Source organism: Aphis gossypii, chromosome 1 (genome assembly GCF_020184175.1).
Source record: "Aphis gossypii isolate Hap1 chromosome 1, ASM2018417v2, whole genome shotgun sequence".
NCBI classification, from domain to species: domain Eukaryota; kingdom Metazoa; phylum Arthropoda; class Insecta; order Hemiptera; family Aphididae; genus Aphis; species Aphis gossypii.
This window is the reverse complement of record NC_065530.1, coordinates 85,224,868-85,239,669: the sequence shown is the minus strand read 5'-3', so window position 1 is coordinate 85,239,669 and position 14,802 is coordinate 85,224,868. Positions and strand designations below refer to the sequence as shown.

At 27.0% G+C, this 14,802-nt stretch overlaps 1 protein-coding gene across 1 annotated transcript in view; it reads left to right on the top strand.

Annotated features, from left to right (window-relative positions):
• Window positions 1-9,717: 9,717 nt before the first annotated feature.
• The window catches only part of LOC114132241 (probable chitinase 10), a 30,858-nt gene continuing 25,773 nt past the window's right edge, over window positions 9,718-14,802 (top strand). Inside the window, exon 1 of the mRNA XM_050204448.1 lies at window positions 9,718-10,006. Coding sequence (XP_050060405.1) covers window positions 10,004-10,006 — 3 coding nt within the window. The 5' untranslated portion in view covers window positions 9,718-10,003. The remainder of the gene's footprint in view (window positions 10,007-14,802) is intronic.

Here is a 14,802-nt window from a genome sequence, read left to right as displayed (position 1 = left end):
ACGTCCGTGGCTAACTGTACATAGATTATATTCTCGTCCACGTCTATTGTTCCTATTGGCTGTCACATAGTAAAATTATAATGTCAAAATAATGTACTTATGGCATTTAATATTGACAATTCCGATGGCCTTCCATAACAGTATTTCGTTTCGTTTTTCGTCACTGTAGCGACTAGCCCACTTGGCGTGTGCCGCGTGTAGTACACTGGTAAACAGATAAAGGTCATTAGACGCTATTATTACCGGCAATAATTTGATCGATTGTGACAAATGGTGTATGAAAATAGTATGTTAACCGCTTTAGCTGATTTTATGTGATCGTGGACGAAAATACGAATTAAAAATATAAAAATAATAATAATTATATAAATAAATACTCTCACGGTCTGTTTTATTTATTTTGGATTTTTAATATGTATTTCGTTTTATATTCGGCAGTTGTCTTAAACTACTTTTAAGGAGTATGCAATATAATGTGTACTACATATCGTTATACAGTTGATGACCTACTATTATAAAGAGCTGCTGAAAATGGATGGAATTTAAAATAATATGTATTTACTTAATATAATATCGTAAAATATTAAATTTGATCTTGGAGATGTACAATGTACATTGTACTTTTATAATTTATTTCAGTTTTTTTTTTAACGAAATAACATTTTAACAAATACAATTTTTAGAAAATAAGGGTTCTTAAAATAGGGGAAAGTTGGGTGGATCAGAGAATTGCAAGAACATCTCTATATTTGCTATTTAGAGTAATCAGAATATTTAAAAGAAGTGCTTTTTCGGGTGCAGCCTTTTCGCCAAAATTGAACTTTTTCCATTCATCAGAGTATTGTAAATATTATACGATATCCATTTTGTCTAGATTAGTTTAGGTCAATTTAAAGTTAAGTATGTGGGGTGCTTAGTTCTCAATTACATTAAACTTCAAGGGATGCCCCTACTTCAAGTTTCTTCTTAAGCGTCGAATAAATAATAATTCAAACATTTATAATCTTAATAAAAAAATATCCTCTTCTCTTTTTTCTCAAATTAATCCATTAACTTATCGTATGCCTGTTCTTTTCAAATCCAATCATATCAAAATAGGAGTAAAACGTATAAATCAAATATCTACTTTTTTTCTGTTAAAGGTGTTCCCTGTTCTTTTCATGAGATCCGTTTCTATTAAAATAACTTATATATTATAATAAACTGTTATGCAGTAAGTTTTTTTAAAACACTAACAAATATTGAAAAACGGTATAAACGTACCTATTATATAAATACATTTTAACAAATTCATACTTTAAGAATAATTAAGCAATAATAATAATTTTGGAACAGAATTTAAGTCTTGAGTCGGTCGATAAAACTAATATAGACAATAAAAACTTCGCGGACATTAAAAAATAATATATATATATTTTTTTAAATTTAAAATTTCTTTTAGTAAAAACAAGAAAAATAGATAGATTTATCTTTTTTTTATGTGTAGTATATAATATATATTAAGTCTATATTAAAGATAATTTTTTAAAAATGATTTTAAATATAACTAATTTATATATAATTTATAATTATATTATTATATATTTATAATTAAATATTGTATGCGACCAATTCACGACTTCTATACCGATATATACTACAGTATTCTATTGTTATTTATTATTATTAAAACAATTATTTTATTAAAATGTATAATACTATTTTATTGTTTTTTTAATGTTTTATAGTATTTAAAATAGACTTTTAAATCGTTTTGGTAAAAACCAGTATTCGTAGAAAGGAGTAAGGTACACTTTTGATGTAAACGAGTATTGGTGAAAAAAAAGATACATTTTTTATGGAAAGGGGCAACAGGCAATAATTATGAAAATTAAACATTATTATCGACGTTCTTTCTGATTTTACTTTGTTGATTAACCTTCTCTTTTTCTTTCTTACCATTAGCAGTATTGTATAAGTAATATTATATCCCATCATAGTCTGAAATTACATCTCTAATCCAGCACTTTTAATTACCATTAATAAAACGCAATTAAATACTTTATTAACGTATTTATATGCCTTATCTTTGATCGAAATTACTTCGACGTTTAATTATATTTAATTAATTATTTTGTTTAACAAAGATTAACAAAAAATGTATATTTAAATTACAGTTATAAACTTATTAAATTTGGGTGTTTGAACTCTCAGTTCTCTCAGACTTCTATTTCAGATTAATTTTATTTATTCAAGTTCTTGTATCTAGTAAAAGTACCAGAATAATTAATATCCAATGACTAATATTTATTACTAAGAAAAAAATAAGAAACTTATTTAATTACTATTTTTTTTTTTTAATGTTGTGTTATATGTATGTGTTGTATATTTGCTTTACAAAAAATGAGATGACATAATGAGTTTTTGTATTTTGAAAGAATTAGGTAGGTACCTATATCATGGTTATACGATACTTGTACTTAATATATATAATAAATTAATTGTAAAGGAAATGTGTATCCATTTTCCCGGTTGATGAGGTTATGTAAAATGTTATTATGAAAATAAACCGGTCGAAACTACAACTATACGTACTTAAATTTGACATATATAATGTTTGGATAGTATATATATGTATAATACATACTGGGAGGTCGAAACCTGTTACAACAGTGGAATATAGTAATACAGATGTATCCATTAAAAATCAGATACATATTTAATATTATTCTTACACGCGAGAGATGATAAAATTGTTCAATTATTTTCAATAAAATGCAAAATATTAAAATTATTCCATTGCATTGTCAAATATACCACATATAGGATAGATACTTATAAATTATATAAAGTTTAAGCAGTTTTAGATTCTAAAGTAAGTAGTTGCATACTCCATGTGGAGAATCTTAATTTTACCAATTTAAATATGTCATAAAATACTTAATAAAGAAAGTATATTAGACAAAAATACGACATAGTCTATCCAAGAACTGTTATTACAGGTTAGATCGTTTGCATTAGTATTGTAGGTACCTACTTAAAATTATTGTTACAAGTACGCACATATAATGCTTATATTATTTTGTTAGTTCAGTTGATTCAGATGCATTTATATTTTAGTAGGTACCAGGTACCTGCATATTATAATATATTCTAGCACGTAGTCACTATCATAATATATTTAACCTATACGTGTTTGAACTTTAAACATTTCATAAAATATAACATTGTGAAATATTTCAATATTTTTATTAACTTTTTTTTTATATAAGTTTTATTTTTTCGAATATTTGTCATTTGATTGTTTAATAATTTTTTATATTAACAAAAACATACAAAAGTGTTTACAATATCACTTATATTATTATTTGATTTAGTAATACGTCAACCGCCGCGTTCAATGCATTAATATCATTAATTTATTTTATGTAAAATAAAAATTCAATTTTTTTGTAAAATATTTCATCATATTGGGAAAAAATGTTTTGAAATTAAATAGACTTAAAATACTAGATACCGGCGTACTACACAAATTAATCAAATTTCGTAACCTGTGTAAATTCAATTTACCAATTACCAACTTACATTTTTTTGACATTTTGATAAATGTATAATAAATATTAATAATAGCTTAACATTAAAAAAATTATAATCAAAAAAATAATGTAAATTTTTTACTTTTATAAAATATACCTTTATTTAGACGTTCAACGTAGACAATTGAAAGTAATGTATTATATTGATATTTCATATTGTTGATAAGTTGATAATAATTGTGTAATTAACTAAAAGTAAAAAGTAAAACATTTTAAATAAAACTTATTTTGTGAGATGATATTGCCACGTGAAAGTTTAACCAGAACTGCTGGTTCATTGGTTGATAGTTTAACATTACTACTGTATTTTTTTTTAAACCATATTGTTCTGATGAAATATAATAATATCATCGATTGTTATATTTTAGATACCTAATATCTATATCTATATTTTTACATTACTTATTGTTATATATTATGTATGTGTGATGGATATAATATTGTATACTTGTACTTTATTATTATGGCTTTAACCGTTGTTGTACATTTTGTGGTCTTGATCTTTGCCACGGATATAATACGATTATAATATATTATAATATCAGTTAAACTCTAAAGGAGTTTATTATAACCGAAGTGAAAATTTAATTCACAACAGTTATAATTTCACTAAACACAACATGATTATTAGCTTTTGGAGTATCGATATCGCGAAAGCTGAATACCAGATTTCTTTTATATTCTAATAGGAATATAAATATAAATTATAATATATATCTGAAGTGTTGTATATTATGTTATAGTTGAAGTATACGATTTAAAACTTTAAAAATCGATGACAATTTGATCGTTTGATATCACTCTCAAAGTTTAAAGATTAAATATTGACTATTTTAATTTAGATTAAGTTCGCATATGAACTTTTTGCATGATATTGGACAAGGGGTGATAGCTAGAGTGTTAGTCCTGGATCCTTCGCAAACTCAATTAGGGCCTACTTACATCCAATAATTATCATTTTTAATTATTTATAGTAAGCATATAATACAATTCCATAGAAACTTTGGTTACTAGGTATTTTATTAGTAATTTAATCATTGAGGCGTATTATCGTATTTCATAAATGTTATTGTTTCTAAAATGCTTAACATTTTTTAGAATTATAAATTGTAATTTTTTAAACGCAGTCAGTTGTCGAATAACTGGTGTTAACTTTCAAGAAATTTGTTCGTAGCTAGTTTTTGAAATGGTGATCTCTAGTAGTCTTGAAATATACTTTACCAATTGTTTTAATTTTAAAATTACCTATATGACAAACTTAGATAATATATATTTTTTGTTTTGTTTTATAACTAGAACCCGAAGTTGTAGGTATTTGCATATTTATATTGTTCAGTTAAAATAGTTTGGTGAAATACAAATTCGAATCTGTTAGCTTCACAAGTTTATGAATAAAATTTGGTTTTGAATATTGATATATTTTTAATTACCATGTATATTTTGGAGTTTTTCAAAAATATAATGATATATTGAAAAATAATGGTAAAATATTATGATCTAATCAAAAAAATATTCGAATAATAAAAAACCCATTCTTATCTATGTATCAAATCGTTAACCCATTAGTATATTTTTGGCTATTTGCCGATACTCAATTGATATTTGTTTCACCATCAGATAAAATGAACGTCGAAGAATAAAATGTAAAAAAATGCTGGATTATATTATTATTCTTATATTTGAAGTATTATAAAAGGGATACATTTTTTACAAATCTTGGAATATGATTACTAAGTTCTCTCGAATTTTTAAATTCATATAACATATACAGGAATTTGTCGTCTACAATTGCATTTATGGAGTACCTATCGAATGGATGACTTTGATGGTATCCAGCGGTGGTTACGATATTTTCTCATCACTGCAGTTTTGATCTTCTCTAGTCTTTGCAAAAGTTTACGAATTTCTTTGTTTCCGATTTTATGCGTCTCAATTATTTTAGTTTCAAGTCATTATTCAGTTTGCATAGATTATTATTTATGTTAATTTAATAATTAAAGACATAGAAAATATAATACATTTACATACATGTAAGCATGAGAGACATAATAATAAATTTTATACTTGTATAGACGTCTTACAATTTATACTTAATAAAAGTTGTATTATGTATATTGAATAATTTAATGTACATCATTTTATTATATATTTAAATATATTTTATTTTCTATTTTTTTTTTTGCTCTACAGTGTACCTACTATGATATTATGTATAGTGTAATATAATGAAATACAGTGTTTCCCTATTTATTATAAATATAATATTAATATAATATTTCCCTATATATTTTGTTATGATAAATTGGAGTTTTCCGCTCTAAAAACTGATAACTATCGTAAAGAGAAATCTTAAGAGCAACTAACTTCGAAATTTATTAAAATAATAAGTGACACACTTGAAACATTGGTATGGACTTAAAGTTAGCAAAGATATTGCAGATACAATTTATAGGTATAGCATATTATGTAATATGTTTATATGTATAATGTATATAGCTCGATTTATAGCTTATAATTACACTATAAAAAGAAAGAATATATGTAATACTATTAATCCATAAAGTGTGGGAAAATTTCATAATCTAGAAGGTATATATTACAAACATGTTCCGTATTAAAATGTTGGTAGTTATTAATGTATTATTAAAAAATTGTTTTTAATTTAAGTAAATAAACGTAAAAGTATACTATATAATTTAAATTATAGAGTAATTTTTTAAAACATTCATAATCATACTAATAAAAAAATTGTAAAAAATTGTACTTACTATATAATTTAAAACAAAATAGTAGATTATTGTTTTAAAAATGTTTTCTCACTTAATATTTTATTTAATAATTAAATTATTAAGAAATGTATGATTATTAACAATTTATCAAATTTTATTTCAACATTAAAATAAAATATAATAATTATATTAGCTAAGGTTCAACGTTCTTATTTATGTTTAGTTATGAGATTTTAAGTCATACCGCTATGACGTATTCATCGCAAATATACCCGGTTGTTCGTCACTGTTACCCAATTATCTCGCAGGTAAACTTGCTCATAATACTATAAATAATAACTAAGATAAATTGCACGAGTTATGAAACGTAATATTATACTTTTATGTGATGCATAATATAATAATTATGTAAATATTTAAATGTTAGGCACAAACCCGCAGCACTGTTAAATCATTATAATTGTGCATAGCTTTTTATTTATTGTGCATGATCTAAAATATAATAATTATACCTACACCATCACAGGCATACGTAAGGTTTTAGTTGGTGGATAGAGCTTGTGATAAATCTAAAATCTACCCATTTTTTTGTTTTTTGTTATGGACAATTTATTTCAAAATAATGTTTAAAAAATTAAATCACAAAATATTGATGCGTTAAAAAAATGTTGCTACACTTTAGTAAGTTTATAATAACTCATAAAATTTAATCATTTTATAAATATTGTTTTGTATAGGTTTAAGCCGTATACACTTTTTTTTATTCATTTTAGAATATTGTAGTTTTCAATGTATTATATTATTATTTTATTTATATATAGAAAGCACAGGAACTTTTCATATTTTATACTGTTGGTAACAAATAACAATAATATATTAATATATTATGTAACAATTTGATAATTAATATATGAAAATAAGTTAATTTTAGATTTAAATGAATTAACAGCTGATTTTTATAAGTAATAGCTAGTATAATTGAACTACCTAGTAGGTACGTATAGTAATATATGTTCCTACTTTTATGTGTTTTATATTTTATATTTATTCAATTAAAATTAGACCGCTGCTATTGATTTTTTGGTGAGACTATAAAAAATCTCTGTGAGGGCTACTTTTTAATATGCAAACATTACGAACTTAATAAAATCCTTTCTTAGTGAACCTATAAACCATAAAATGAAACTACTAACTAAATTTCATACTCATAGTTCCAGTGGTTCCGGCTAGATGATGATGAATCAATGAGTCAGGATATGTTATTATAAATATATATATAAATAATATTTATAACATTATATATATGTTAAGACGTGGTTTTTATCTTTTATGGTTATTTTAATACAAATAAAAACATTAAACAGATTATCAAATTGTGTTAGATATAAGTTATAAATTTTAGAATACTAATAATTGCATGTACAGTTGATTGCTAATAATTAGTGCGCAATTAACAGTGTTATAAAGTTGTTATAAATTATTATTATAATAATTACTTACTTAGATATCTATACTTATTGATTTTTAATTGTACAATTAGTATTTATCAGTAACTAAATATATATTTATATACCTATACTCTATACCAAGTAAAGTTACTATATAGTAAAAATATCATTTATTGTTGTGCAATAGTTAATGGATTTTAAATAGTTTCAAGTGTTGTGAGCTACCTATAGTCAAAAATATGCATTTATCTTGAATTAAACGTTAATATATTATATATATTATAATATGTAAGAATTTAGTTGAAATTTGAACATAATAAGGACACGATGTATTTACAACTGGTTAAATTTTACTGTATTAAATATATATTTATTGTTATAAACTTTAAAGCAAACCAAAAAAATTTAATTAAATTCAAAAACCAGTTTACACAGTTAAAATAATGATTCTATATCATTTATTTGAAAGTTATTAAAAGAATAATAGAAAATATTTGTAGGTAATTTTTATAAACTGAAATCAATGTACAAGTTAATCATTACACATGATAATTTGTTTTAAAAAATATAAATTTGAAGATGATTTTTGGTTTAAATTTTGTATTTCAAAGCAAAATATTTTTCTAAGTGTTTTGATACATAACGGATAAATTTGACACAAGTACTTAATTATGTATAAGTATTTAATATTTGAACAAATGGAGAGAGTATAGACTAACAATATCCATACATTTAAAATTTTAATACCTATTAGAAATTAATTAAATATTCAGTACTTACTCTTTCGAAATTCAATTCATAAAAATCGAAAAGTATTGTATTTAAAAATATGGAATAAAAATTGTATTTTGTTATTCAAAGAAGTAAAAACTTAAAAAAAAAATGTTTTCAAAAATTTTAATAATTTTTTAGACGATGATTGCTTACTAAGAAACACCCTGTAAATAATATATTACTTAGATATTGTGTATGTTACAGTTAAAGTGTTGAATCAGATAGTTAATGAAATAATTCAAACGTGTTGGTAATATATATAATTTAATATAATTTATACTTTAACTAGTTATTTTATAAATTGTTTGGCATCACTTCGTTTATGTGTCAAATTATACAAAATATGATCACTGTTTACCGATAACGCTAGGTCGCACGTACGATGTCTTATCTTTCGTCTTGATTCGTTCAATTCGTATCAAATATAAATTACTGCTCGACTGCCAATAGGCAATGTTCATGTACGTTAATCGTGTTATTTTAAGATTATCGTTTAGTAATAGCTTTACAGTCATATGTGTTCAGTGTGTCACTCTGTGTTTGTAGGAAAAAAAGTTTAGTGCAACTCTAAATGTCACAATAGCCTTGCTTGTACAAATAGATAATTAATTTTATTTTAAATAAATAAAATATTATAATATAGGTATTTTAAATTCAAATGTATTCTATATTTCTATACTTTAATGGAAATAAAACTAAAAATGTATAGAATAACTAGATATTCCATAAGATAAGTAGTTAAAATATGATTTTCATGTATTATTTCGTACTTAAATTAACATTCGTAGGTAATTCATGAACTACCTAGTTTATTCATAAAATAACTGAATTCAACACTTTAACTGTAACATATGTATATGAATTGCTTATACGGGACTAAGCCACTCACAATAATTTTCTGTATATATATTCATCTGAGGGGAAAGCGGTTTTCTCCAAATACATATGATGATAAAGCGGTAATAACATCGCTTACATAATGCAACACTGATTGTATACATATTGGTACACGATTTGTCGATTTGAGAGTTACTTTTTCGAAAAAAAAAAAATTGTACTCCATTTATGAACTGTTCTAAGATATCGATTCCCGCCAAGGTGGTGGTCTGTTTTGTATCACGTATCGAAGGGTGAGAGAGGGGAAAATAGAAAGGACAAGTGTCCGACGTCCTCGTTTTCGTAGCGTATAGTCGTAGCGTGCACACCGATCAAACCTCCGGTAAAGACGCGTTGTCCGATGTCAGTTACAATCTAGACACAACGCGATTCTGACTTGTCTTTGCATTTGAGAATTCGAATTTGTTTTGTGTATTTTTCTATTTTGTTTATTTTAATTCATATACAAATAAATATAGATACATAAGTATCTATACACAGTACACACATATCACGTAATCGTAAATGTGTTCCGGGCGGTTTGTGCGCGAACAACAGTGACCGAGTGGCAGCACTCCCATTTGGATTTTGACAAATAAAAATGGTAATTTAATGTATAATATTATAATAACACATACTCTAAGGGTTAAATAAATGTTCAAATTTTTTTTCAATTAACTGTATGATAAAAAAACAAAACAAAAACAATCAAATGTACAATAATGTATGGTTATTATAACACTATCATACTCACGTTAAAGTCTCTGGGTAAACGAACTTGGTATATTTTATCCTGAGGGATATAGCATTACATAAGTGTCTTATTATACTGTTTTTTTTTTATATTATAATATTGTGTGTTATGCATAAAAGTGAAAATTAAAGCCACCGGTATGTGATATAGTGTTCCATAATTAAATAGAAAGCGGTTAATATATATCGTAGCACGGCACTCGAATGTATTGCTTTCTCGATCTAGTGCAGTGTTTGTGTGTCTATGCATCAATTAATTTTAATAATAAATTTTAAAACATTCGTATACACAAAGGGTGTGGTTCTATAGCAATGATCACTGTATTGCAAAACCTCCTCGTTAATTGTTAATAATATAATATAGTTTTCAAAACAGTTTCCATGTTAATTCAACAGGAATTTAAAACTCTACACGTGTATAAAATATTCAATTGAATTTGATAACGATCTTAACGATTAAATTAATATTTACATACCATATTAATAAAATATTTCCAAGATCTCGAATTCTCGAATTAAGTATACTGCAGCCTTAATTGACCAATATAATTAATAACAATGGAAAAAATATTTCTGAGTGGGTTATGTGACGAATTATTATTATTATATTCGTCGATACAATACCCGGGGAGTGTATATTTTATTTTAAGTACTAGGAATCGAATTGCGTTAAGTGCATACGTGTTTCTTAAAGATAAATATGTTGGCAACCTGACAGTTCAATCAACCGTCATTGTATATTGACAGGAAGTGCATTTAATATGCTCGACGTGAGGTGCGGTCAGTAGCGCGAATATCATCGGACGTTGTACACAAACGAACAAAAAATCAACTCCAATAACTATATAATATTCATCGTTGTATTGCAAAAACAAAATAATAATACGTAATACATAATATACGTTTATATAGGAACGATATTATATTCTGCACCTATATTAAAAAGATTGTGTATGTATTAGTGATATTCAGAGTTCGTCGAATACTGTCAAAATTCAATAATCATAATATGGCGTTTGGTCCCGTTTATACGCATAATTCCAAAATTCCGAAAACTATGGTGGAAAACGAATAATACATAGCTATTGCAAGTAGGTAGATGAGAAGCAGAAACACTTTTTGATTACTGAATTAATAAAGTCATAATAGCTATGTATAATACAATACAATACTTCCCGATCAATAGTATTATAATATATGTATATAATACATTTTATTATATAGTATGTATTATATCAAGAGATTGCGAGACGAAATAAAAAAAACACTCGTTAGATAATATCACATAGAAAATATTATGTAGATTTCTCGTAGCTATAGGTAATTAGCTGGTATGTATGTAATTTTTCACGCGTGTTATATTATATTTTGTCGACGGCGTCACCGCTTTATACTACATGCATTATATACTACGGCTAAAAGAAATAATATGCTAACAGCGTATAATTATCTCAGTACGGCTATAAATTATCATAATTTATTTATTTAATTTTTTTTTAATTTCTATCAATAGCACTAAAGTGACGGCTGGTGCAGGTTATTCTCGGAATAGTTAAAGGACAGATCGATTGCAGGAAATCTGCGGTAGATACCCAAAAATGAATACACATACGAATGTCATATTGTTTGAGTTTTGGAGGCCGGGTATTTGTCGCGTACGATTAATTTATTGTAAACACTGTTTCGTAAAGGGAATCTCTACGAGACGAAAAGGTGACGATAAGAAGGCGTATACTCGTCGTCTACCGTCTAATATTCATTTGTAATACATACGACTTGTATATAATATAACATGAGTAATAGCATAATGATTTTTAATTAAGTCACGTGGGGGCCGTAATTAATTTTCTTACTCTTCGTGTGTCGCGTTGTTATTATGATCGTTGGATTATTATTATTATTATTTTGCCCCGAGAGAAAGGAGGTTGACACATTCACGTATCGGCCGCCGGTCTATCTACAGACCATGCGTCCAGAAGTTGCACAATTACTGTTATGTTGACACGTGCGTTTGAGAAAAAAAATAATAGGTACGTTTATAAAATTATAAAAAAAATAATGTATCCAGTATTATATTGTGCACGTCCAAGATAATATATAGGACTACATGTAGGTACCCACATTCTACGATATTACAATATTGTTACACATCGAAGCAGCCACTGCGCAACGTAACCATAAAAACGGCCATGTTATTATAATATTAGGTGTACTTTACGTCCATTATATACCCGTGCGGAGAATACAATATCGAAAAGAGAAAAATCAACAAATCTCAAGTGCTACTTGAACATTGTTCTTCCCACGCAGGTACGTGGCCAGTTTCGGGACCGCGGCGTTATAATATCGTGTTGTATAATAATAAAAACGCCCAAATCGTCACGGCACAGCGGTGACTATATAATATGTGTTTAAAATATATAATAACAACAAAGACTATATTATTATTCGACAGGTACTTCTATGTAGAAAAGTACAATATACGCACACATATCGACGCCTACGCGTGGCTTACGTCAATGTTACGACTACAGGTACATTCGCACTAGTCCACTTACGCCGCGATCACTTAACCCAGTTGACTCACGCCACCAAAGACCGACGAAGAAGACATCTAGACTTGCCAATATAACGAATTCGTGTACATATTATTAACGTATGACTGTGTGGTCTAAATAGTGTTTTAATTATTCGCTCGTGTTTTCGATCGCACTAACTCAACTCCTGTATCATTATGTGCCCCTCCATCAGACGTTATTGGCTGGTAAGACTCTGGGTCTTGTAAGATCCATTTAGAAGATTCAAAAACATTCTCCATCTAGTGTTGGCCTGGTCAAGGTATATAGTTAGACAACGATCGCCCATGTGTCTATTTTTTTTTTAACCGAAATGATACACCGTAGACTCCGCCATCAGTATTTCAGGCCCTTATTATTTTTTTTCCGTCTTAAACCTCGAAAAATGATTATACTCTGTACGTCGGACCACTATAAGTCACACGATTCGTCTCGTTTGTGTTGTGTTACTTATTGGTAATAAGTATTGAAACATAATGCGTTGTCGCGTCGAATGAATGTGATCGGCGTGTGAATAAACTATGACGGAAGCTGTGTGCACACGCAATTGTGTATTGCTATAATAATTAATATTATTTGGTTTTACGTTTTTCTCAAGGGGTAGGTTTAGCCAATATACTGTTAACAGACCAGTGAATAATAATATCAAAGCAAATACTCAACAACAGCATTTAAATATATACCCATTTATGCTTTGTTCACGTACAGCGCATAGTATGGGTAGTTCAAAAACACCGTGTGTGCATAAATGCACGTCGTGTTCGAAAATAATACGACTATACTACAGCACACTAACAATAATATATCACTGCACCGATATATTTTATTGGTAGGATTTTATTTTTAAAAACAAACTCAAAGCCCAGGGTAAAACGATGTATCGATAATGTCCGGTGAGCCATATGAATGTTATTGTTGTTGATATTTCTTGTGTGGCCATCGACTGACCCTGAAATAAAAATACTATACGAAATAAAAAGACATAAAATAAATAAAATATATACACATACGCGTATACAATAAGTTGAAAAAAAGTATTATTTACGTACACACACATTCACATATATGTTATAGTACACGGGAAGCATATAATATACGTATATATATTTTGTATTATTTTACGAAAAATACACATATACTGAACGTTAAAAAACCGGTTTCGGGATGAAAAAACGGAAGACAAAACTGGAAAACCGTGTACCTATACGACCGGCTACCAATAGTGCTTAATGCGTATATTATTAAGATGAGCTCAGTAACAAATAATACAGGAATGCATGTTGAAAACATTGTATTGATTTGGGAAGCAGCAGAGTAGAGTATATTATTATTCTATGTAGATTGAATATAATATATATATATATATTGTTAAACGTTTTACGACGAGTTTTTAATATTGAAACACACAGAGCTGGTACACAGGAACTGTATGCCGCAATAGACGTGCGGTGATACAAAATATAGAATATTATGTTTTACGCAAGTTTAATATCACAATAATAATATTATAATGCACGAAATGACTTTTGCTAATTGTTTAATGATTCCGAATGGTTGCCACGTTATTACGTATTGTTCGACCTTTGTTAGAAAATAATGGTTGAATCGAATTAAAATTACGTATATGATAATGGGAATTTGGCATTATGAAAACTATAAATTATTTTCAAATCTATTTAACACTCTTAATTCGTACGAATACGCTCATCTTACAGCATCGAGGCGTTATTGACATACTACTCGCCCGCAGTAAACATATAATAATATTGTGCTTTTATAATATGATAATTTATATAATATTATGTAATATCAGCTAATGGGTTTACTGAGAAATTATTAGACATTTAGACCACGTCACTGAAACGCGACAATTATAGTAAGTATATTATGTTATAATAATACTCGGCGGTATATGTATACAATATTAAAATGTCATTTCGACAATAGGTATAAAATAATATATTACGTATTATGACTCAGGCGCCGCGATTGTCGGGATGTTACACTGTCTCGCATATTTTCCGATAGAATATTTGTTGTTGTGATGTATACCACCAGCCACTATATAACA